This window comes from Tursiops truncatus, chromosome 2 (genome assembly GCF_011762595.2).
Source record: "Tursiops truncatus isolate mTurTru1 chromosome 2, mTurTru1.mat.Y, whole genome shotgun sequence".
Lineage (NCBI taxonomy): Eukaryota > Metazoa > Chordata > Mammalia > Artiodactyla > Delphinidae > Tursiops > Tursiops truncatus.
In genome coordinates this window covers 63,766,898-63,793,737 of record NC_047035.1, presented here as the reverse complement: position 1 = coordinate 63,793,737, position 26,840 = coordinate 63,766,898, and the positions used below count along the sequence as shown (strand labels likewise).

The 26,840-nt window shown below is 36.7% G+C and overlaps 1 protein-coding gene across 4 annotated transcripts in view; it reads right to left on the bottom strand.

Annotated features, from left to right (window-relative positions):
* BAZ1A (bromodomain adjacent to zinc finger domain 1A) overlaps positions 1 to 26,840 on the bottom strand; it is a 93,427-nt gene that overhangs the window by 39,847 nt on the left and 26,740 nt on the right. For 3 of the 4 annotated variants that reach the window (XM_019924042.3, XM_019924043.3, XM_073800559.1), the window contains 8 exons: positions 18,401 to 18,544; positions 15,782 to 15,883; positions 9,012 to 9,099; positions 4,883 to 5,017; positions 3,979 to 4,075; positions 3,016 to 3,182; positions 994 to 1,089; positions 163 to 301 (listed from right to left, as the gene is read on the bottom strand). In XM_019924042.3, the coding sequence (XP_019779601.2) occupies positions 163 to 301; positions 994 to 1,089; positions 3,016 to 3,182; positions 3,979 to 4,075; positions 4,883 to 5,017; positions 9,012 to 9,099; positions 15,782 to 15,883; positions 18,401 to 18,544 (968 nt within the window). The remainder of the gene's footprint in view (positions 1 to 162; positions 302 to 993; positions 1,090 to 3,015; positions 3,183 to 3,978; positions 4,076 to 4,882; positions 5,018 to 9,011; positions 9,100 to 15,781; positions 15,884 to 18,400; positions 18,545 to 26,840) is intronic. The other variant, XM_073800558.1, reaches the window with a different exon arrangement.

Below are 26,840 nucleotides of genomic sequence, written 5' to 3'. Positions count from 1 at the left end.
ATGACTTCAGTCCCAGCCACTGTCTGACTGTAATCACATGAAGGACCCCAAGAAAGGACTGGAGAGCTGGGTCCAGTGACTCCACAGAACTTTGAGAGAGAATAACTTGTTCCTTTAAGCCACTAATTTTAGCGTGAACTACAACACAGCAATAGCACTTGCCTAGGGTAACTCCCTCAGGAAACTCATCTTGAAGATCAAAAAGCTCCCCAAATGCATTAAGGAACTCCAAAACCATCAGAGCATCACCAAAGATTTCAGGAGGTAGTCTAGTTTTCACTGGAGTTGGTTCTGGAAGTTCCTGCAAGATTAAACAATTTATATAACTATTTGAACCAAGTACAGGAAATTGTAAACGATAGATATACTCTTTACCTAAAAGAATAATTTCATGTAAAGAATTATTTCATGTGGTTCTCAACACTGGATGTTTATCATAATCCCCTTTGGAACTTTAAAAATTATAGATGCTGTGGCTTTATTCCAACTTTACTAAATCACAGTCTCTAGGGACTTTTTCCTTCATCAAACTAAGAACGTATCTTTAGGCTGAACTATACTTCTGACTACCTTTCCTAGTTAAGAAGGACTCCTAACCTCGATTCTGAGGTCAAGGCATTAGCCATGTCAATATGCTCTTCAATGCAGTATTTTCCTTAGGATATGAAACAGAATTAATCCATCATCTATTGACTTAGAAATGGTTCCTTATAAACCGAGATGAACGAGTTTGGTTTGGATACTTTGGTTATTTCTGGAGATGAGCAGAATCTTTGTCTAGCAATCAAACTAAATGTACGCCTGGCCCCGGTGGTTACTGGACTACCAAGGATAGCACAGATGACCTACTATTTCCACAGAATAAGAATCATTATCAAATCTTGTTATAAAATACTAACAATGTTACTTTGGAAGTCTAAATATAAGCATTTGCTTAACTGGCTATTTCCTCTGTCACGCAGGTGTGTGAAACATCACAGAACATGCTCATACCTTAAGATCATCACATTCCATGTCTTCTCTAGGTTTACTCCACTGTTTTAAGTATTCCATATACTTTTTCTTTTCTTCACGCAATTTCTCTCTTTCCTAAAACAAAAGGTTAATAAAAATTCTTATAAGAAATTTATAAGGCAGCATCAGCATCACCTCAGAACTAGTAAGAAATACAATTACATGAGCCCTACCTAGACCTATTGAACCATGAACTCTGGGTTTGGGACCCAGCAACTGATGTTTTAATAAGCACTTCTGGTGATTCTAATGCACATTAAAGTGTTAAAACCACTGATGAAAACAATGCCTGCCTGACAGAACCGCTACAAAGACGAAAAATGTTCAACACATAGCAGCTCCTGGATAAATATTAATTCAAACCAACCCTGTCTACAGCAGCTCTCCCTCTACTTTAAATCAATTAGATCTTAACTAAAGAGGTAAGAAGTTATTAGAGTACCTAAAATAAAATCTCCCCTTATATTTGTAATACATTTGTCTTCAAGATTCATTTAAACCTGACTAACTGCCTAGAGACACACAGAGGGGACAGTATACAATTGGTGAACTTTTCGCTCACTCGGTCTTTTGAAACCCTTACTTCTTGTTTCTGGTATTTGAAACTGCAAGATAAATACTGACCCTAAAAAGTCTCTAATAAAGCAAAATGTAAACAAAATATTTTATTATAATTATTTCCAATAAATATATGTTAATGTATGTAATAATACATATGTTTAATATACGTTAATATTCTTTCTTTGAAATTTAGTAACACTGAAAATAAACAGATATACACTTATCAAATTTAACATGAAACAACTAGATAGTTATAGAACTTATTAACTGTGCTTCGAGCGGTCTGCTGAAATAAGCTCCCCTTTCCCCCAAATAATTCTTGCAGGATGTAATGAGATGGGTATTTTCATTCACTGTTGCTAAGGAATATACATAAGTACCTCTGGCAAACAAATACTTATGTCCACCATGTATAGAAAGTTTTAAAAATGTTCTTACCCTTGATCTATTATTTCAGTTCTACAAATTTATCCAGAGACACAATCCAAAAAGAGGAAAGACTTTTGTTCATAAATTTGAACAAAGTATCATTATTTATGAGCAAAAATTTTTAAACGTTTACCTATATCTATTTGATTAACGATTATATGCAGTCACTAAAAATTCCACCTCACTTATTTAGTTTATTTAATACCATGATGGAATGTTTATAATGTTAAACAAAAAATATATATACAAAATTATAAATACTGGATCTTATTCTTCAAGGCCCAGAATAAAGACTAGAAATAAATTAATCAAAGTATTAATGCTATCTCTAAATGTTACCATTTACATTACAGTGGTTTTTTTTTTTGTTTTCTACATTTTTCTGGAGTAAACATGTATCAGACACTCCCTACTCCCACCCAAGGGGCTATAATAATTCAAGAAACACATGCAATTTAAATGAGCACAATGTGTAACACCTAGGCTACTTGTGAATATCCCAGAAAACCAATGACAATGACTGACTTTAGAAGAAACTAGCTATAGAATTCTCTAAGGAATATCTACCGCTGAAGATTATAATCAAAGATTTGCTGAAATACCTATTATCACAGATACCTTATTCTTTAAGGAGAATAGGAACACTGCACTAATTCTTATTAATCATGCATTTTACTGTACTTTTCTAACGATGTATTTTACTTTTGAAAGTTTTACATATATTGTCTTCCCTAAATATGGAAGTCTAAATAATGAAGAAAATCAACTTTAGAATTGTACTTTAGAAGAGGCTTTGAGGTGTAAAGGCATGCATATATGTTGAACCTTAAATCATTCATTAAACCTTCCAAAGCAAAAGGGAGATAAACCAGTACTGTTTATCAGTGCTCTATGCACAACTATAAATGTAAATGAAAGTGATAAAAGCATTTGAAAAATTAACCATGAATTTAAATATATAAAATACTATTAACTATCTGTGCAGGGCGTAACTAATATACTTGAGTATACCTTTTCTCTTTCTATTTTAAGCCTCTCTTTTTCTTCTTTCTTCTTCAGTCTCTCTTCTTCAACAATTTTCTTCAATTCTTCCTTCTTTTTCTCTTTATCTTCCTTTTCTTTTTTCTTTGCCTCTAGGGCATCTGCTTTTTCTCTTTTTAATTTAGCCTTTTCAAAAGCTGTGGAGAAGGTCAAACTTAGAAAGGTACACAGACAGAAAATAACACATTTTTTTAATGTAACAAAAGAATCCCTGAAATATCTTAAGGTTAAATGAGATCAAGAGAGACTCCCAGGGGTTGTAAATTCCTGGAGGGAGTCAGCAAGTGATTAAAATGGGAAGAGCAAGTTGGCTGTGTTTAAGACAAACTACTGCGGTGGGACAAACACATATACCTGCCTTTGAAAGCCCTGCTATTCAAAGCGTGGCCCTAAGACCAGCAGCAAGGTATCACCTTGTTGCAACTGCAGAATCTCTTCTCCCACCCAGGTCTACTAATTTAGAATCTTCATTTTAGTAAGATTTGTAAGCGATTCCTGTGTACAGTCACATTTGGGAAGCAGTGTTTTATAAGGCTGTAGGAATCAAACAAAAATGGCCCAAAACAGTTTGAAAGCCCTAGAAACTGCCAACTTGTGCTTAATCTAGCATTAGGTCAGTTCAGCAGGGGATATGTTATGCCCTGAAATACTGTTTTAAGAGATAAACAGAGATCCCATTTAGTAAAGAAATTAATTATAATCTGAGGGAAAAAACTATGCTTAAGAAAAACAAAAACAGAAATATGCCATTTTAGAAACACCCCCTGCCTGGGCACAGAGAAATATTCTTTCCTATAACTAACAGTTTTTGGAGAGAAAAAAGATGTTAAGAAGGCAGACAACAAATGAAGGTGAAGGAATTGGAGAACTAACATTTATTAAGCCTGTTTTGTTTGCCAAGATCTTTGGTATATCCTTTACATTAAAACTCACCCAGTGACTTCATTTCTTGTTTCAAAAGTTTGTCTCTTTCTTTAGTAGCTCTGTTCCTATAACCTGCAACAGTCTGTTTATTAGCAATGCTGTCCTCCTAAAAAAAAAAACAAACCAAAAACAAAAACCCAGAAAACTAAAGTTGTAGAACCACTGAAGTTGTAAACTTATGGTCTGCTTTGTTCTTACAGTAAAAATAAAAAACAAAAAATTCAATTATACTTTATACTAAGGTTTTATTTAAAGTATAACTGAACATTTATTAACTCTAATCATAGTAACATATAGAATATGAGTTAATCCTATAGTTCTACAAGTTACTACAAAAACCTCCCAGGAAAAACAACGAGTAATATATAAGAGGAGCCTTAAAAATATGCATTAGAAAAACAAACAAACAAAAATCTTCCAGGGTACTTTATAAACTAGATGGTGCAGACGTCAAATAAGAAAGAGACAGAGAAAAGACATGTCAGAGACATTTCTGTAGCCAATATTAAACATGTCAAAAGTTTATTTTTACTTTATTTCTTGGGAAATTAAGGTCTCTAGCCTGCTTAATTGTGATACCATTATCTCGTATCTTCTAAATGATCTTTACATTTCAATTCCATAATTTATTCCCTGTATTTCATTCTGCTTTACATTTTAGTGATTGCTTATAGGCTTGCTTCCACTTCAGTATAAAATCCCTGTGGCATGAGAATCATGTCTAATTCACCCTTGAAACTTCTACAAGCCGCATTGCTAAGCAGTTATTAACATACAGTACACACCTTTTCTGTGTGTGAAGGAATGTGTTCCTTCTTACAGGCTACAGAGGGGAAGGGAGCCAAATCCCACTCTTAATTGTGGTTAGTTTTATTAAGAACTACAATGTAGTTTTTATCTATTCTCTACTTACCTGACTAACAGATACTCGTTTGGGAGGTCTCCCTCTTCTTCTGTTAGCCAGACTGAAGATAAATGTGGGTGGATCATCAGGGAAAAAATAAGAAAAATCTTGTTCTGCTATTTTATACGTTGAAAGAGATGATGCCTTCATTAAAAAAAAGACACAGGGTACAATAATAACACATTAGTAAACCATATATAAATAAGCTCTAACATATCATATGATTACTGTTAAAGACCAGGTCAAAACCATTAGAATTTTATGTGTATTATGCAGTAACATATATTTTATTTCTTGATCCTTTAAAAAACTATATAATTAATCAGATTTACCATAAATAAAACAACAATTCAAAGGATTGCTTCACCATAAAGTACTCAAGAATGCTTCAAGTTTCCTGAATTCTAAAACTATCTCAAAATTACATTTATACAATAATCTTTTTTGTTTGCTTTTCACTAATTTTGTATGAGATTTCCTATGTAAATAAAAAATCCATATATTTAATATTAAAAAATCCACTGTATTAAACCAATATATTTTTAGCCATTTATAACTGCTGAATAGGTTTTCCCCCCAGTTTGGAGTGATAACTTAGATACTTTATGTATCAAATTTTAAAGTTGGTCTGGATAAAAGCAGAAATATTGATCAATTCCTATAAAGTTTCAACTCAAAATTTATGTTTGGAGAAGTCAACCTCATCTTTACCATGAGTGGTGTGGTTCTAGGATAATTTGCTAAAATCAAGAGTTTCCCTCCTTCTACTTCGTATTTGGAACTTATTCACCTTTCATCCATGTCCAACTCTAAACCTCTTCTTTTTAAAATATATTTATTTATTTAATTGGCTGCATCAGGTCTTAGGTGTGGCACGCGGGATCTTCGGTGTGGCATGCAGGATCTTTAGTTGTGGTGCGCAGGCTCCAGAGTGCGGGCTCCCTAGTTGTGGCGTGTGGGCTCTAGAGTGCATAGGCTTAGTTGCCCCGTGGCATGTGGGATCTTAGTTCCCCAACCAGGGATCGAACCTGCGTCCCCTGCATTGGAAGGCGGATTCTTTTTTAAAATAAATAAATAAATTTATTTATTTATTTATTTATTTTTTGCTGCATTGGGTCTTTGTTGCTGCACATGGGCTTTCTCTAGTTGTGGCAAGTGGGGGCTACTCTTCATTGCGGTGTGTGGGCTTCTCATTGCGGTTGCCTCTCTTGCTGCAGAGCACGGGCTCTAGGCGCGTGGGCTTCAGTAGTTGTGGTGCACAGCCTTAGCTGCTCTGTGGCATGTAGAATCTTCCCGGACCAGGGCTCAAACCCATGTTTCCTGAATTGGCAGGCGGATTCTTAACCACTGCACCACCAGGGAAGTGGAAGATGGATTCTTAACCCCTGAACAACCAGGGAAGTCCCTAAACTTCTTATTTTTGATTAAGCAATTCTGAAGATTACTTCTGGTCTAACGGCCAAGATCATCACTCTTTCTTTCTCTCCAAAAAAAAAAAATGCCATTTACAGAAATACAGAAAATGTGATGATACAAAATTTTAAGTTATTAACAAAATAGGAATGCTTCTACTTGGAATTCAATTTTCTATATAATATTTTTACTTTTGGTAGAACATAGCTGTTAACACCTAAAAGTCAATCAGTTCTGGCCATCAGAGTAAATCTAGAGTCCATTAAGATTTTACATTAAAATAAATTCCATTAAGATGGCTGTCTACTATCCCACTTAAATAACCTGTGAATGTAGAGAACTGCCCTTTAAGTATGAATGGGTGGTTTCTTCTCAAATACATACCCAAAAAAGGTCAAAAGAGGTTTTAATATATTAATTGCCAAGGTGTCCTCATTCACACACACAACACACACAATAAACAAAAATACCACATCTTTGTGTTCTTGCAGGTACTCGTAACAGCAGTCTACACTCACACACAGGTTATCAAACTTTGTTGTTGTTATTTACTTATTTATTTGGCTGCGTCGGGTCTTAGTTGTGGCATGCAGAATCTTTCATTGTGGTGCACAGGCTCTCTAGTTGTGGTTCGCGGACTCCAGAGCACACAAGCTCAGTAGTTGTGGCACACGGGCTTAAGTTGCCCCACAGCATGTGGGATCTTAGTTCCCCGACCAGGGATAGCACCCGCGTCCCCTGCATTGGAAGACGGATTCTTTACCACTGGACCACCAGGGAAGTCCCCAAACTTTGTTGTTTTGAGGGGGTGTGTGCGTGTGTGCAAGTATACTAGAATATCCACTAACCATCTTTCATTACACTCTAAGAGAAAAATGCTTACTGTCACCTTAACTTTCAATATTTATTAAGTAAAGTTGAATTTCTTTTCATGTTTACTGACTTTGTTTTCCTTGGTGAATAACTGCTGATGTCCTTCAACATTTTTTCCCTAATTAGGTTGTTTTTGTTCACTGATGTGTAAGAGATCTTAGAAAGTTAGGCTGGCTATTTATGATACACATATGCAACTACTCACATATTCACTGACTGCCTATCAAGTGTCAGGCACTGTTCTAGCCACTTATCACAAGTATCTAAATCAACTTTTTGCAAGCATCATTCTACATGGCTACCTGTTCAATACTATATAGACAGAATGCTTAAATTATGTTCTCTTATCAAAGACAAATATTTTAGAAATTATTTATTTCAGATGATTCTATCTTATGTGTTTTCAAGTTTTAATACTTCATCCACTGTGAAGTTTGATCATGTCTATTTTTCTAATGGGGTGCTTATGTTTTATAATTGATTTGAGCTCTTCACTGTATTCACTGAAAGTATTTTTCCTCCAGCACTTGCCCTTGAAATATATTCATGACATTTTTAAACCTACATAAGTTTATATTGTCAAATCAATCTCATCTTTGGTACTTCTTTTCTACTGCTCCTTCTAAGTACTTCAGCATAAATGACATTAAGAGTTATCTCATGTCCTGTTTTTTTTTTGGAGTTAGACCCAACTTTATTTTTTCAAATAGTTAACCAAGGGTCCCAGTTCTATTTATTAAATAATCTATCTTGGTCTCTAGATTTGAAATGCTACTTTTCACATAGAGTAAATTCATCTATTCTTTTAATTCATATCTTTTCTTTTGATGTAACATTTACATATGATGAAATGCACAAATCTTAAGCATACAGTAGCTGATTTTTGACACATGCATACATCTCTCTAACCCATTCTTTTGCTTTTCTACTTAGTGTCTCTCTCCCAGTATGAGTTAAATATTTCTCATTAAAAAAAACCAGTTTTAGTTTCACCATTTAACTTTTTACTTAGTATACAATGTGAGGTTTCTAAACTTGATTTTTTCCCTCTGAATGGTTATGAATAAAATATAATCTATCTGCTTAGTATTGGTCTCTGAGATTCTTTTTATTATATATATATTGTTTTCCTATCTAGTAGGATCTATTTTAGCACTGTTCTTTGAATCTGTTTTTGTGAGCCAGTACTACACTATTAGAAAGCACTAGCTGCCCTACACGCATAACTTTTTTTTTTTTTTAGCCACGTGGCTTGCGGGATTTTAGTTCCCCAACCGGGGATTGAACCCACGCTCCATGCAGTGGAAAGGTGGAGTCCTAACCACTGGACCACCAGGGATTTCTCCCCATAACTTTTCTTTTTCCAAGTTTTCCCTCTATTCTCATCTGTCTTGGTTGATCTTTTTTTTTTTTTTTTTTTGCGGTACACGGGCCTCTCACTGTTGTGGCCTCTCCTGTTGCGGAGCACAGGCTCCGGACGCGCAGGCTCAGCGGCCATGGCTCACGGGCCCAGCCGCTCCGCGGCATGTGGGATCTTCCCGGACCGGGGCACGAACCCGTGTCCCCTGCATCGGAAGGCAGACTCTCAACCACTGTGCCACCAGAGAAGCCCTGGTTGACCTTTTTTACACAAGGAAAACAGTGGAAGTACCTGACCCACTCAGCAATTCTAGCAATTGCAAAAAACAGTATTTAATCCAATGAAAATTACTAAAACTGGCTCCAGATAAAAAGAGAGCTATTTTCAACCAAATTTGGAGTAACATTTCTACAATGTTACAACTTTATAACATCGCTCATTTTTCTCTTTTTTCCCCTTCTTTCCAACAAATAATATCACTGTTCCGATTACCTTAATTTTAATGATTCCATCTTGTGGTTCACAGTGTTGCTTCAGAAAAAGCTTTAGTTTATCACGAGAAAATAGGTGTTTTCTGCGGCTACAAGGGGAAAAGGAGGAGAAAGAAGAAAGTGTTAGTATCAAAGAATTCAATCTGAACTCCATCATCTCTTTTGAATGCATAACCTCAATTTCAAGCCTAGGAAAAGAAGAAAATTTCATTTTCCAATAGTAGTTATATAGAAGTTATGAGAAACTTCAAATAGAAGTATTTATGTAGAATGTTATAAAATCAGCTTGAGTGGATCTACCATAAAAGTCCATTACAAAAACAGCATACGGGGCTTCCCTGGTGGTGCAGTGGTTGAGAATCTGCCTGCCAATTCAGGGGACACGGGTTCGAGCCCCGGTCTGGGAAGATCCCACATGCCGCGGAGCAACTGGGCCCATGAGCCACAACTACTGAGCCTGTGTGTCCGCAGCCTGTGCTCCGCAAGAAGAGAGGCCGCGACAGTGAGAGGCCCGCGCACCGCGATCAAGAGTGGCCCCCGCCCGCTGAAACTAGAGAAAGCCCTCGCGCAGAAACGAAGACCCAACACAGCCAAAAATAAATAAATAAATAAATTAAAAAAAAAAAACCAACAAAAAAAACCCTTTCTGTCCCCCACCCCCTGCCATAGCACTTTGATCTTTAAAAAAAAAACAACAAAAAAACCCCAGCATATGCATTTGTTGCTTAGAAACCACTTAGAAATCAAATAAACCTCAAGGAAAATATACCACAGAGTAAACCAAATTTTATAAAATTAGATCATTCCTACAAGTATCACCATTAAAATTCTTAACATAATTAAAATTCGTAGACTACCAGATATTATCACATAATACTATGTAAATCAACATTCAAAAGGATATTGTGAATAGAACTGAACATGGATTTTTATCAAATTCTAAAATATTCTGTATTTAAACATCATATGGCAGCCAACAAATTCATGGGATTAAAATTAAAGAAAGTTAGATTTATTATGATTCTAAAAATACACTATTTTTCATTTTCCCTTGCTCCCAAATTAAAAAACAGCACCACCACCACACACAGAGTAGAACAAAAAAATAACACACAAGTATTTCTGGAAAGGTTCTGGAAAGAAAGCAAATGTTTGAACTGAATTTAAAGTATTCCTTTCAAAAAAAACCAAGTTAAAAGCTTCTATGAGTAAACAAACAATATAGGAGTTTTTAAGTAGTAGCCCTCCCCCAAATATATATTCTTTTCCTAAACTACAGGAAGGACTATACGAATAAAAGGATCTGAAAAAGGATCCCAGCACCATACAGTAGCTGAGAAGGTAATTATGTTTTGATTATTGACTAAATATACTAATCCTCAAGAAATGTATTGTCCTACCTGGCACGTATTAGCCATATATTTATTTTTTAAGACTTTTTCGATGTGGACTGTTTTTAAAGTCTTTACTGAATTTGTTATTATATTGCTTCTGTTTTATATTTTTGGTTTTCTGGCCAAGAGGCTTGTGGGATCTTAGCTCCTGGACCAGGGATTGAACCCGTACACCCTGCATTGGAAGGTGAAGTTTTAACTGCTGGGCCACCAGGGAAAGTCCCTGTTTTGTTTTTTTGTTTTTTTTTAAATAAATGAAATTAAAATTAAAACTTCCGTTCCTCACTATTACTAGCCACAGTTCCACCATACTGGACAGCACACATATAACCTTTCTATCATTGCAGAAAGTTCTACTTGTCAGAGCTACTCTATCATATCAAGTCTTCCTTACAGGAATATTAACATCTCTTTATTATAGGAACAGTATTATCTTTTATTTTTTGCATCAATAACTCAAATACTTCCTCTTTTCCATATTATGTGAAGCATATTCCAGACATCATATTATTTCATCTGTAAGTTTTTCAGCATGTATCTTTAAAAGACAATGGCTCTTTAAAAAACATAACCACCAAAGGATTTCATAAAATATTATAAATTAGTAACAATAATTCCTTAATATCATCAAATGTCCTTTCAGTGTTCAGATTTAGTTGTTTTGCTTCATTTGTACAGTTAGTATATTTGAATCAAGATCCAAATAAGGTCTGCATATTATGATGGGTTGACCTGTCTCTGAAGGTTCCCCTCTACCTCTTTTTTATTTTTTTAAGTTTTTATTGGAGTATAATTGCTTTACAATGGTGTGTTAGTTTCTGCTTTATAACAAAGTGAATCAGTTATACATATACATATAGCCCCGTATCTCCTCCCTCTTGTGTCTCCCTCCCTCCCACCCTCCCTACCCCACCCTTCTAGCTGGTAACAAAGCACCGAGTTGATCTCCCTGTGCTGAGACTGCTTCCCACTATCTATCTAGTTTACATTTGGTAGTGTATATATGTCCATACATACACTACCAGTCTCTAACTTTGTCCCAGCTTACCCTTCCCCCTCACCGTGTCCTCAAGTCCATTCTCTAGTAGGTCTGTGTCTTTATTCCTGTCTTGCCCCTAGGTTCTTCATGACCATTTTTTTTTCTTTTGGATTCCATATATATGTGTTAGCATACGGTGTTTGTTTTTCTCTTTTTGACTTACTTCACTCTGTATGACAGACTCTAGGTCCATCCACCTCACTACAAATAACTGAATTTCGTTTCTTTTTATGGCTGAGTAATATTCCATAGTATATATGTGCCACATCTTCTTTATCCATTCATCTGTCGACGGACACTTAGGTTGCTTCCATGTCCTGGCTATTGTAAATAGGGCTGCAATGAACATTGTGGTACATGACTCTTTTTGAATTATGGTTTTCTCAGGGTATATGCCCAGTAGTGGGATTGCTGGGTCGTATAGTAGTTCTATTTTTAGTTTTTTAAGGAACCTCCATACTGTTCTCCATCGTGACTGTATCAATTTACATTCCCACCAACAGTGCAAGAGGGTTCCCTTTTCTCCATACCCTCTCCAGCATTTATTATTTGTAGATTTTTTGATGATGGTCATTTTGACCGGTGTGAGATGATATCACATTGTAGTTTTGACTCGCATTTCTCTAACGATTAATGATGTTGAGCATCCTTTCATGTGTTTGTTGGCAATCTGTATATCTTCTTTGGAGAAATGTCTATTTAGGTCTTCTGCCCAGTTTTGGATTGGGTTGTTCTGCTTTTTTGACATTGAGCTGCATGAGCTTCTTGTAAATTTTGGAGATTAATCCTTTGTCAGTTGCTTCATTTGCACATATTTTCTCCCATTCTGAGGGCTGTCTTTTCATCTTGTTTATGGTTTCCTTTGCTGTGCAAAAGCTTTTAGGTTTCATTAGGTCCCATTTGTTTTTGTTTTTAATTCCATTTTTCTAGGAGGTGGGTCAAAAAGGGTCTTGCTGTGATTTATGTCATAGAGTGTTCTGCCTATGTTTTACTCCAAGGGTTTGTTAGTGTCTGGCCTTACATTTAGGTATTTAATCCATTTTGAGTTTACGTTTGTGTATGGTGTTAGGGAGTGCTCTAATTTCATTCTTTTACATGTAGCTGGTCAGTTTTCCCAGCACCACTTATTAGAGACGCTGTCTTTTCTCCATTGTATACCTTGACTCCTTTATCAAAGATAAGGTGACCATATGTGCATGGGTTTATCTCTGGGTATTCTATCCTGTTCCATTGATCTATACTTCTGTTTTTGTGCCAGTACCATACTGTCTTGATTACTGTAGCTTTGTAGTATAGTCTGAAGTCAGGGAGCCTGACTCCTCCAGCTCCGTTTTTCTTTCTCAAGATTGCTTTGGCTATTCAGGGTCTTTTGTGTTTCCAAACAACTAGTGAAAATTTTTGTTCTAGTTCTGTGAAAAATGCCATTGGTAGTTTGATAGGGATTACATTGAATCTGTAGATTGCTTTGGGTAATATAGTCATTTTCACAATGTTGATTCTTCCAATCCAAGAACATGGTATATCTCTCCATCTATTTGTATCATCTTTAACTTCTTTCATCAGTGTCTTATAATTTTCTGCATACAGGTCTTTTGTCTCCTTAGGTACGTTTATTTCTAGGTATTTTATTCTTTTTGTTGCAATGGTAAATGGGAGTGCTTTCTTAATTTCACTTTCAGATTTTTCATCATTAGTGTGTAGGAATGCAAGAGATTTCTGTGCATGAATTTTGTATCCTGCTACTTTACCAAATTCATTGATTAGCTCTAGTAGTTTTCTGGTAGCATCTTTAGGATTCTCTATGTATAGTATCGTGTCATCTGTAAACAGTGATGGCTTTACTTCTTCTTTTCCGATTTGGATTCCTTTTATTTCTTTTTCTTCTCTGACCGCTGTGGCTAAAACTTCCAAAACTATGTTGAATAATAGTGGTGAGAGTGGCAGCCTTGTGTTGTTCCTGAGCTTAGTGGAAATGGTTTCAGTTTTTCACCATTGAGGACGCTGTTGGCTGTGGGTTTGTCATATATGGCCTTTATTATGTTGAGTTATGGTCCCTCTATGCCTACTTTCTGGAGGATTTTTATCATAAATGGGTGTTGAATTTTGTTGAAAGCTTTCTCTGCATCCATTGAGATGATCATGTGGTTTTTCTCCTTCGATTTGTTAATATGGTGTATCACATTGATTGATTTGCATATACTGAAGAATTCTTGCATTCCTGGGATAAACCCCACTTGATCATGGTGTATGATCCGTTTAATGTGCTGTTGGATTCTGTTTGCTAGTATTTTGTTGAGGAGTTTTGCATCTGAGGAACAGTATTATCTTTTGGTGCTAACAAAGAGCTGCAAGTCATTTAAGTCTTCTATTATCAAGTATAACTTTCCACCTTATAATTCTTTGCCTCACCAATTAAGAAGAAAATGAATTAATACAACTGTAACCAAGATCTAGCAGAATTATATTTACAGCATAAGTCAAAAAGTAAATAGAAAAGTGAAAAATATTAAATAGGGAATTACATTACATAAAAACATATCTTGAACTAAAAACAAAAAAAAAAGGAAAAAGCTCAACAATGAATAAGGAAAACATTGGTTGTCTCAACTATGCTATTCATTAGCCCATAAACTAAATAAATTCAAAAGTTTGAATAATTCATGAGCATTATCTTGGAAATATTATTTTTCAATATACAATAAAGCGGAGAATGCTCCAGAGATCTTACATTAATGATAGGCCCCCAAAAACAAACAAAGAACTGCACAGACCCATACAGTTTATAGAAAGTAATATACCTGACTCAGGATCCACTCAATATTTATAATATTGTTATCACTTTTCTTTGGACTCATGAGTATATGGGTGGGGGGAGGGCAACAGGGATGAGAGAATTAGTAAAATTATTTTACATAAAACAAAATGCAAGACTGAATCCTAGGTGACAAGTTGATAGTTGGCTGATGATGTCAACTACTTATTTTCAGGTGACTAAGAGACTAACCTCAACAGGCAACAACAGGGATTTTCCTAAAATATATCAATGTAACCTAGAGCCAGTTCTTTTAAATATTAACCATTCAGTACCTCTCTTTCTCATTTTATTTTTTTATTTTTTAAATTTTATTGAAGTATAGTTGATTTACAATGTTGTGGTAATTTCTGCTGTACAGCAAAGTGATTTGGTTATACATATATATATATATTCTTTTTCGTATTCTTTTCCATTATGGTTTATCACAGGATATTGAATATAGTTCCCTGTGCTATACAGTAGGACCTTGTTGTTTATCCATTCTATACATAATAGATGTATAGAATGCAAAGCATCTACTTATCCCAAACTCCCAATCCATGCCTCCCCGATCCCCATCCCCCTTGGCAACCACAAGTCTGTTCTCTATGCCTGAGTCTGTTTTTGTTTTGTAGACAAGTTCATTTGTGTCATATATATATACGTATATATATATACATATATACATATTTTGTTTTTGCGGTACACGGGCCTCTCACTGTTGTGGCCTCTCCCGTTGCGGAGCAACAGGCTCCGGACGCGCAGGCTCAGCGGCCATGGCTCACGGGCGCAGCCGCTCCGCAGCATGTGGGATCTTCCCGGACCGGGGCACGAACCTGTGTCCCCTGCATCAGCAGGTGGACTCTCAACCACTGCGCCACCAGGGAAGCCCTGTGTCATATTTTAGATTCCACATATAAGAGATATCACATGATGTTTGTCTTTCTCTGTCTGACAATTCACTTAGTATAATAATCTCTAGGTCCATCTACGTTGCTGCAAATGGCATTATTTCATACTTTTTATGGCTGAGTAGTATTCCATTGTATATATATACCACATCTGCTTTATCCATTCATCTGTCAAAGGACACTTAGGTTGTTTCATGACTACCTCTATCTTTTGATTAGGTCACAAACAGGAATTTTTAAACATACTCATTTTTTGTTATTAAACTTCCTCAGAAATGGGCAGAGACTGATCAGATGTCTGTGTCTAATGAACATAATATTACAAATGTGACGTACTTCTAAGCACCAGGTTTCTCAGCTTTGAAAACTGAGTTCTCTCATGAGAAGTGCTTCATAAATAGAATCCTTCTTAATTTTTTAGATGTGAAGACTATCTGGAGTTAGTTACTAAACTAGACAAAGGGCTCATGGTTCATTAGGAATCACATTATCAGTCTATGAGCATATAAATATACATGTATTTTAAAAAGGGAAGCAATCACTCGCTACTACCCATTTGTTCCACATCAAATCTCCTTAACTGAACATAATTATTCTACTTTAAACTACCATACAGAAGATATGGAATTTTACCTGATTTGTGTTGCTTTAACAATAGCACACTCATACAATTCTTTTTTAGTGGGTTGCACCTTGTACTTGAATAATAAGGGATCAATTGTATCTTTCTTCTTCCTAAAAAGAGCAAAGACACAAAATAAGTTAATAATTTGTTTGGGGGACTTCCCTGGTGGTGCAGTGGTTAAGAATCCACCTGCCAATGCAGGGGACATGGGTTCGATCCCTAGTCCAGGAAGATCCCACATGCCGCAGAGCAACTAAGCCCGTGTGCCACAACTACTGAGCCTGCGCCCTGGAGCCCAGGCACTGCAACTACTGAGCCCACGCGCCACAATTACTGAAGCCCACGTGCCTAGAGCCCATGCTCTGCAACAAGAGAAGCCACTGTAATGAGAAGCCCACGCACCACAACGAAGAGTAGCCCTGCAACTAGAGAAAGTCCGCATGCAGCAACAGAGACCCAACGCAGCCAAAAATAAATAAAAAATTTAAAAAAAATTTGTTTGGAAACATGATATTTTACATGAAATCTAGTTTCTAAGGACATACTATAACAGAATCTAATGCATTTTAATTTTAATTATGATTTTATAAGTTACTGATATGCCTCACTATTTTATTAGCCAAAATAGCACAGAGCACTATTTTATGTTAGGTAGGTACTTTAATTACTCATTCAATAAATTTTCCTTGGGTGAAGAAATTAACTCCAGATGAATAAGCAGGCTCTCCAGTTTAGGCTAGATAAATTTATAAACAGCTCTTGGATTTACTTTTAAACCATTTTTAGCTACGTAATCTAAGAGCAAAAGTGGAGATAGTGTAGTTTACCCTGTTTCAAGAACTAGCAAAGAGGCTACACATTTAATTCCCACCCCTACCAATTTCTCATTTTTTCTTCTCTTTTGAGGGTATATTCATTCATGCATCCATCCATTCACTAAATAGTTAAGAGCTTACAATGTGCCAAACACTAAAGAATAAGGATTCACTGGTGAACAAAATAGAAATACAGCGGGGAGACAAACAAAACAGACGACAGGGTAGGTGGTAAGTGCTATGAAGGGAATAGAGTGCAGAGTGAAAGGTCTCTATTTCATATAGGGTGATGATCCCTGATAAATTGACCAGGTAGGCCTTCCAAGAAGTTGACATTTAAGCAGAGATCTGAAAAAAATGAGGGAGCAACCCATGAAAAAACTCTTGGGGAAATGAGTTTTTAAAGGAAGAGAGAAAAGTGTAAAGGTCCTGAGGGGAAGGCATGCATGGTTTGCACAAGAAGCAGAATCAACAGGGAGAAAAAGAGGAAGGTTTAGTCAGAGAGGCAGCAGCAAGGCCAGACTATGGGTTATCATTAAGGGCTTTCAATTTTACTTTGAGTAAAGACACCAGAGGAGGGACTTCCCTGGTGGCGTAGTGGTTGGGAATCCACCTGCCAATGCAGGGAACATGGGTTTGATCCCTAGTTCGGGAAGATCTCACATGCCTCGGAGCAACTAAGCCCGTGTGCCACAACTACAGAGCCTGCGCGCCACAACTACTGAGCTCAAGTGCTGCAACTACTGAGGCTCGCGCGCCTAGAGCCCTGCTCCGCAACTACAGAGGCCACCAAAATGAGGAGTCCGCACACCGCAACAAAGAGCGGTCCCTGCTCGCTGCAACTAGAGAAAGCCCTCATGCAGCAACGAAGACACAATGCAACCAAAAATAAATAAATAAATTTTTTTAAAAAAGAAAAAAGACACCGGAGGATTCTGAATAATGGGGTGATAATGATTTAACTTACACTTCAGAAGGATCATTCTGGCTGGGATGAGGGGAACAGAGTGCAAACAGGGATACCAGTTAGAAAGCTAATGCAATAAAACTAAGTGAGAAAAATGTTGGCAGTACAGACTAAGAGGGTAGTGGTGGCAGTAGAGAGGAGTGGTTAGATTCTGGAAAAGCTGCCTCTGTGAATGCAACTGTATATGTAAAGGGGATATAAGTGGGGGTTATAGAGAAGAAAATGATATGAAAGGATAATAAAGAGAAGCACTGGGCAATTGGGTAATGAAAGTAAGATACAGTCAAAGTGATATAAATACAGTACACACACTGCAGACAGTGCCAATCTATATGGATTTATATGATTTTTCTCCAAGAGCACTCAGCTGACCAAAGCTGTCAATTGACTAAATCTCAGAAACTTACAGAGTTTCTTTACTATATGCACCATAAAGTGAATAATAAAGGACAGAATGAATTTTCCCAGGTAAACAAAAGTGGAGTGTATAACTGAATGAAGTGAGCTTCAATTGTTCTTGTGCAGCTGACTAGAATTAACTAGGTAAGTTTCAGTTTTTGCAAATTCTAAGGTGTTGTTGAACCATATGGTTTAGATACATAGTATCCAGTGTATGACTAGAAAGGAAGAGAAAAAATTATTTCAATGGGATATCAGTACCCAATCTGACATACATACTTACTTAAATAAATAAATACATACATACATACTTATTTATTTAGGCTGTGCCACATGGCTTGTGGGATCTCAGTTCCCCCACCAGGGATTGAACCCGGGCCTTTAGCAGTGAAAGCGTGGACAGCCAGGGAATTCATACATTTTAAAAATTATTAAAAATCACTTACCCATTTTGAAAAGAACTGTCTTGTGTTTCTGAATCATCACTATCACTGATGATAATAGTTTCTCCATCTATATTGCTGACATGTCCATTAGCAAAACCATTTTGGTGTGATGGAGGGAGGACTTCCAAAATCCTACACTGTAACCTGAAAGAAAATGATACATTTAAAAATGCAAATCACTTGATATTTTATAATCAAACATTTCAGAGCAATCTATTTTGAACAAATGAAAAGCAATTTTGTAGAAACTATGGCTGATTACTATAACCAATTTAATAAAAGAGAAAATCTGTAACATCCAATTTAAGTAAAGGTTAGCTACGATTTAACACAATACAAGACTATTTTAAAAGTCAATTTATCATGATTCTTAGCAATTATATTCATCACTAAAGTTACTGTTTAGAAAATCAAGTACTGGCATAATATCTCATTATACAGATTAGGCCTTACAAGAGTTTTTCAAAGCATTCAGTATTTTAAATTCTGAAATTCTCCTGATCATAACCTTTTTTATTCTCTTTGTAACTTATATTGTGATTTCTGATCTCTGGAAAGCTTCCTATTCACTAACTCTACCCTATTTTGGCTTCCCTTACCTCTGCCTGCTGTATCTGGATTTTATAGGCTGCAATTTCAGACTCACTCACCACAACTGAAATATTTCTCAATCTCATTTTTACTGTGCCCATTTTCAACTGATAAATAATTTAAATTTGCTATAGCCAGACAATGGAACATTATTCAGCAAAAAAACAGGAATGAAATACTGATGCACTCTATAGTATGGATGAACCTTTAAAACATTATGGTAAATTAAAGAAACCAGACGGAAAAGGCCATATAATATATGACTCCAGGGACTTCCCTGGTGGTGCAGTGGTTAAGAATCCGCCAGCCAACGCAGGGGACATGGGTTCGATCCCTGGTCCAGGAAGATCCCACATGCCGTGGAGCAACTAAGCCCCTGTGCCACAACTACTGAGCCTGGGCTCTAGAGCCCGTGAGCCACAACTACTGAGCTTGCATGCTGCAACTACTGAAGCCCACGCGCCTAGAGCCCGTGCTCCGCAACAAGAGAAGCCACAGCGATAAGAAGCCCACGCTGTGACAAAGTGAGAGAGTGGCATGGACATATATACACTACCAAACGTAAAACAGATAGCTAGTGGGAAGCAGCCGCATAACACAGGGAGATCAGCTCAGTGGTTTGTGACCACCTAGAGGGGTGGGATAGGGAGGGTGGGAGGGAGGGAGACGCAAGAGGGAAGAGATATGGGAACATATGTATATGTATAACTGATTCACTTTGTTATAAAGCAGAAACTAACACACCATTGTAAAGCAATTATACTCCAATAAAGATGTTGGAAAAAAAAAAAAAAAGAAGCCCATGCACTGCAATGAAGAGTAGCCTCCCACTCGCCGCAACTAGAGAAAGCCGGAACGCAGCAACGAAGACCCAATGCAGCCAAAAATCGATCAATAAATAAATTTTTAAAAATTAAAAAAAAAAGATTCCATTTATATGAAATATCCAGAATAGGGAAATCCATAGAGACAGAAAGTAGATGAGTGGTTACAAGTAGTTTGCCCTTTTGCTTACATGTTTTCAAAATACATTTTTGCATTTACAGCCAAAACAGAATCATACAATTCCAGAAAGACAAACAATATATTCAGAGCTGATTCATTTTGGGAAGCTGGTGGATTTTTACAAGGTAATTGCACTTATTTTCATTAGTGTACATTTTAGCATATGCTTGCTTATATTCTCCTTTAGGAGAACATCTTTAGTATCCCCAACAAAGTCTAATATTGCTATTAGGCACAGAGAAAATCAGGACCATGGATTTCCTGCTAGGAACTTTGCACTATACACTAATAGAGGAAACTAAGTGGTTCCACAGCACCCTGAGGTTTAAGAATCAACAAAATGTAGACTATATGGGTGAATCTAAAACTCTCAAAGCATCTTATCTTCCCCCCTCAACTCACTTCCTCTCACTCTGAGACTTATACACATTCAATTAAAAGTATCATATATGGGGACTTCCTGGTGACGCAGTGGTTAAGAATCTGCCTGCCAATGCAGGGGACACGAGTTCGAGCCCTGGTCCAGGAAGATCCCACATGCCGCGGAGCAACAAAGCCTGTGTGCCACAACTGCTGAGCCTGTGCTCTAGAGCCCATGCTCTGCAACAAAGAGAAGCCACCGCAATGAGAAGCCCGTGCACCGCAACAAAGAGAAGCCCCTGCTCGCTGAAACTAGAGAAAGCCTGCGTGCAGCAACAAAGACCCAATGCAGCCAAAAATAAATTAATTAATAAAAAAAGTATCATATATGACTCCTGAATAATTTGTTCCTAAAAAAAGAATTGATTAAAGAGAGAAAAGACTCAAATTACTAAAACCAGAAGTAAAGCTGGAAAAGATTATAAGAGAATACCATGGGCAACTATATGCTGACAAACTGGATAACCTAGATGAAATGGACAAATTCTTAGAAACACACAAATTGACTCAAGAAGAAATAGAAAATCTAAATGCATCTGTAACTATTAAGAGGGTTGAATCAGTAATCAAAAATATCCCAAGGACTTCCCTGGTGGTGCAGTGGTTGAGAGTCCGCCTGCTGATGCAGGGGACATGGGTTCGTGCCCCGGTCCGGGAGGATCCCACATGCCGCGGAGTGGCTGGGCCCATGAGCCATGGCCGCTGAGCCTGCGCGTCCGGAGCCTATGCTCCGCAACAGGAGAGGCCACAACAGTGAGAGGCCCGTGCACCGCAAAAAAAAAAAATTAAAAAAAAAAAAAATAAATAAATATCCCAACAAAGAAAAGCCCAGGACCAGATGGCTTCATTGGTGAGTTCTACCAAACTTCTAAAGAATTAATACCAATTTTTCTTAAAATCTTCCAAAAGATTGAAAAGGAGAGAACAGTCCTTAACTCACAAGGTCAACATTACCCTGATACACAAACCAGACAAAGATATGGCAACACATATAAAGAACTCTTAAAACTCAAAAAAAAGAGAAAAAAATCCAATTCAAAAATGGTCAAAGAACCTAAATAGACACTTCTCCAAAAAGGATACAAATGGCAATAAGCACATGAAAAAAATCCTCAGCATCATTAAGTCATAAAGGGAATGCAAAATCAAAACTGCAATGAAATACCATTTCATACCCACTAAGATGGCTATTATTAAAAAATATGGAAAATAAAGAGTATTGGGGAGGATATAGAGATATTGGAACCCTCATGCATTACTGGTGGGGATGCAAAATGGTGCAGCTGCTGTGGAAAACAATATGGCAGTTCCTAAAAAAATTAAACACACAATTATCATATGACTCAGCAATTCCCCTTCTATGTATATACCCAAAAGAACTGAAAATAGGAACTCAACAGACACCTGTACGCCAATGTTCACAATGACATTATTCACAATAGCCAAAACACAGAAACAACTCAAGTATCTATCAACAAATGAATAGACTAAAAAATGTGGTATATACACATACAATGGAATAGTATTAAACCATAAAAAGGGATGAAATTCTGATACATGTTACAACACAGATGAACCTTGAAAACATTATGCTCAGTGAAATAAGCCAAACACACACAAAAACAAATATTGTATGAATCCACTTACACGAAGTATCTAGAATAGGCAAATTCATGGAGACGTAAAGTAGAATAAAGGTTACCAGGGGCAGGAAGGAGGGAGAAATGGGGAGTTATTGCTTAATGGGTACAGAGTTTCTGTTTGGGATGATGAAAAAGTTCTTGAAATAGTAGTGATGGTTACACAACACTGTGAATGTACTTACTGCCACTTAATTATACACTTAAAAATGACTACAATGGTAAAGTTCATGTTTATTTACCACAATTAAAAAAAATTTTTTTTGTCCTAAGAGTAAAGCTGAAGAAGGCCCAATTACCAAGCCGACATTGGTAGCAAATGGAAATGGTGTCAAAAGAACTGCAAGCTAACTTTCGCCACTGGCTGACAGAAATAAACCAGTGTTTCTAAAGAGGAACAACTATAGGAAATTATATCAGGCAATTATGTAGTCTAATGGTTAAAAGGTTCTGTAATTTAGTGACATGAACTGCACGAAAATAAGGAAGGAATCAAATGGACCCACTTCTGAAGGGCCTAGGTATGACATCCAGGGGTCATATGGCTCAGGGTTCCAGGAGGTGATAAAGGAAGCTTTTCAGTGAACCTGTGACAAGGTTCTTCAAGTTAGAAAAAGAGATAGTTTTCACTTGGCAGAGTCCAGGTGAGTGCCCCTAAGTGGCAGCAGTGGTTGTCATCAGAGAAAAAGTAAACGGGTCTACGCTGGGCACAGGAACGGTTGGTGTGGCGCCTAAAATGGTCTGACAGTCCATTGAAGGGAATAGTCTATCATCCCAGTAGGGCCCACAGAGCTACAATAATTTAAGAACTAATTCATTTAAGACTAACAGAAAATTAACAGAAATACAATTCTCTGACAGAGGAATAAGGGAGAAGGAAACCAGTACAGCTTAGAGACATTGTCTATAAAGTAGTAAATGTTTTATATATAAATTATCCTGGTTATTTTCAATGCTACTATTAACTTTGTACCACACCCAAACCACAGGTCAATTCTTGCTAATCTAATCAAGGCTAGGCCTCTCACTGGTGCTTAGCTAAACTTCAGTTAACTGCAAGATGTCAGGTCAGCACGTTCTAACAGATTTCCAAAGAGACTTAGTCTATGTCTTTCAAATCCACTTGCTACAATTTCTTGGTCCTAGGGAGTCCAAAGAAGACTGGGGGGTGTAAAAAAGGTTAAAGAATCGCGAATCAACACCCAGCTAGTGGGTCTTGGAGAGTACAGAAACTCCAAATTAATGTTATGCTCCATTCTTTGAGGACAGAGTGGAGACTGACAATCAAAGACAGGTTCTTATTATTATTAGCGTTCCTGTGTGCCAGATAAGTATATCACTTTCACATATTTCTCTCCTCATATCAACTCTGCAAGGTATACGTTTTTCAGTAGATGAAATTCAGGGTCAGAGAAGTTAAAGCATTTGTTTATGGTCAGACAACCAGTAACAGTACAGCCAAAACTTTTAACTATTTGGCTCTGAAGCCCATATATTTTCTAATCTTCCACTCTAATACTGGAGTTGAGGGGTAACACAACACTATACTGACCCAAGGGTATTTCAGAGCTTTAAGTCCAGGTAGTCAAGAGGCACTTTGGGAGCCTCTCCAAAACACATTTCAAACTTAAACATGTTTCAGAGTGAAAGCAAGTCTGTAGAACAGCAGCAAGCACAGAATGAGGCTAGAGCAGAAGTTAGCCATAAATTTCTAATAGTGACCAGCTAAACATGGAAATAGCCTTTTATGAGAATATTCTGGAATGGTATATATATCTCCCCCCAAAAGTTGTTTTTGTTTTAATAGTCATTTAACAATAGTTATAGTTCAATTTATATCTCAAAATACAAATTCATTAAAACAAAAGCAAATTCTAGAACTGAAACATATGCAGAATATTTGCAAGGCATTTGGGTAGAAGATAAATAATTAACAGCAAAAGGAAAGAAGAATAGAAACCTGGGGAGGCCTACCTGACATAAAAGGACTGCCCCTCTCTGTTTGGGTCTCTAAAAATAGAATATGCTGAATCTATGGCATGCTTCACATCTGCTCACCTGTGCTGCCTCATTAACCTTTTATTTTCTTGTAATACAGGTGCCAAGAACATTTATTTTTAAAATGCTATGCTTGAATAATTACTTCAACTTTATAGGTAGAAACAGAGTAAACCTACTTAATTTGAAGTTTAGAGTTAAAAAAATTCAAGTTAAAGAGGTTAAGTGATACCTCATTTTAAATGGAGGAAACTAGACCACTCAAGTCTGCCTACTTCAAACAAAAAGACTGAATTATGTTGATTACTTGTCAGTGGGGAAGAAGCAGTCAGAAAACGTTGCTTTGTTTGTAACCTCTCACTTTTTAGACAAACTGATCAGAGCAGCTCAAAGAATGTTTCATTTTGAATTGTTCTGAGACTCTTTATGGACCAGAGAACCACATCTTCTTATTTCTCCAGTTGGCATTTGACCTATTATAAGCCTAAATATCATAAGACAACTAGAATCATTAGATTCTTGCTAAAAACTAAATCTGTTATTAAAAGGTATATATAATACAAATAAAAATCTTTGGAAAGAAAATTCTAGATATAAGATATATGGGTTAAATCCTACATATCTCTAAAGTTTCAAACATCTGGATATTATCAGTATACTGTTTAAACCCTTTAGTATTCAAAATTATCATCTTAAAGCCACATGAGTTAGTTTGGTTAAGGTATCAACCAAATTAATGAAAGCCTCACCAAAATACTTTAAAATTCCAATTAGTGTATTCAAATTAATAGATATTCAAAGTGTTTGCGGTCTCAGCTTTATGTTGATCTGACATACTGATGCCAACAGAGATGATACCCTCGTGAGGAGGCAAGACAAACACACGCAGATCAGAGAAAACAAAAACATTAAATATAATGAAAAGCCACCACAGACTTAGCAGCAAGTGACTTCTGTTTCAAAATGATAATAGAATTTTAGAACACTTAACTTGGACTCAGTGTGAAGGATGGATAGCAAAGGAAGAGAAGCAGGCTTCTTGCCTTTCCTCTATCTTGCTGCCATCCTGAACAAGGAAAACAATGGTCACAACCTTGGGATGACAGAGCAGAAAACAGGAAAAAGCCTGGGTTCCTGACAACTTTGTAGACCTGCCCTAACACTACAACTTAAGTACTTAGTTTTACATGAGAGAGAAATTTCTATTTTGTTAATGCCCCTAAAGTTTTTCCTATTATAGGCACCCAAGTCAAATTCCAGCTGAGGAAAAGCAATATAAGCAATGTATTAGGTATACTAGGTATTTCTATTAAACAGTAATCAGTTTATAACCTGATCTATGTTAAATTTATTTTGAGTCAGAGTACCGCATTCTTCAACTCAGCCAAAAATGCTGAATAAGATTTTCAAACTTGAAAGTTATCGTGTCACTGGCAATACAGATTTTTTTCAAGTCATATTTGTTTCAGAAAACAAAGTCTGAAGTAGAAAAATAAATTTAACCACCTATGATTTGTGGGTGTGGCATAAGAGCAACATGAGGGATCCCTGCAGTGACAGAAATATTCTGTACTGTGACTATATTAATGTCAATATCCTGGTTGTGATACTGTACCACTGGGGGAAATTCTGTATTATTTTACAACTCCATGTGATTCTACAGTTATCTCAAAATAGAAAGTTTAGTTTAAAAATGCTAATGATAAACATTAGGAAAATATCAACTCCAATTAAAAGCATTCACATCACGGGGGAAAAAAATCAATAAAAGACGAAAGTAATGTATATGTATCACTAAAAAGCTACAGTAAATAATGACGTATTTTTGGCAGGATAGCCATACAGCTCAATAGAAGGGAGTCCAGAAATAGACCCAAAATTCCATTTATATTCATATTCTGGAAGGGGCAAAATTATAAGGACAGTAAACAGATCAGTGGTTGCTAGAGTCTAGAAGATGAGGGCAAGGGGTGACTACAGAGAGGCACAAAGGCCACTGGAGGGAGTATGGGTTCGATCCCTGGTTGGGGAACTAAGACCCTGCAAGCCATGCAGTGCAGTCAAAAAAAAAAAAAAAAAAAAGGGCACAAAGGAAGGTAGTAAAAATGTGTGATGGGTTACATGACTATGTATCAAAAGTCAGAGTCAGAGCTACACAATAAAAAGGATAAATTATATCATAAGGAAGTAATATACTTTAAGCCTTATTAATTTAGACTACTTAGGATAAAGGCCTATCTGAATATAAGTTATTTAATTTAAATTATCCTTTAACTTAAAAGTAAAACATTTATTCCTTTTCTTAAAACAATGTATACGAAAATGGCTAACTGAAGTAGGTCTACTTGTTAGAACTTATTGAAGCATAGATGGGTCCTGCTATACTTATCAGAAGACTAGCCAGAGAGTTCTTCGTAATGCAAAAACTCCATAAAGGGAGTCCTTTTCTATAATTTGTTTCCATTTCAACTATAAACATAATAACAATTCATCTTAAAATGCCTATTTTTCATGGAAAGAAGTTCAATATATTGTTGTTCTCTCTTACAATGTGAGATAACCAAATCAAATAAAGTCAGATGATTTATGTACATCAAAATACAGTGCATAGGGCTTCCCTGGTGGTGTAGTGGTTAAGAATCTGCCTGCCAATGCAGGGGACACCGGTTTAAGCCCTGGTCTGGGAAGAGCCCGCATGCTGCGGAGCAACTAAGCCCGTGCGCCATAACTACTGAGCCTGTGCTCTAGAGCCCGCGAGCCACAACTACTGAAGCCCACGCACCTAG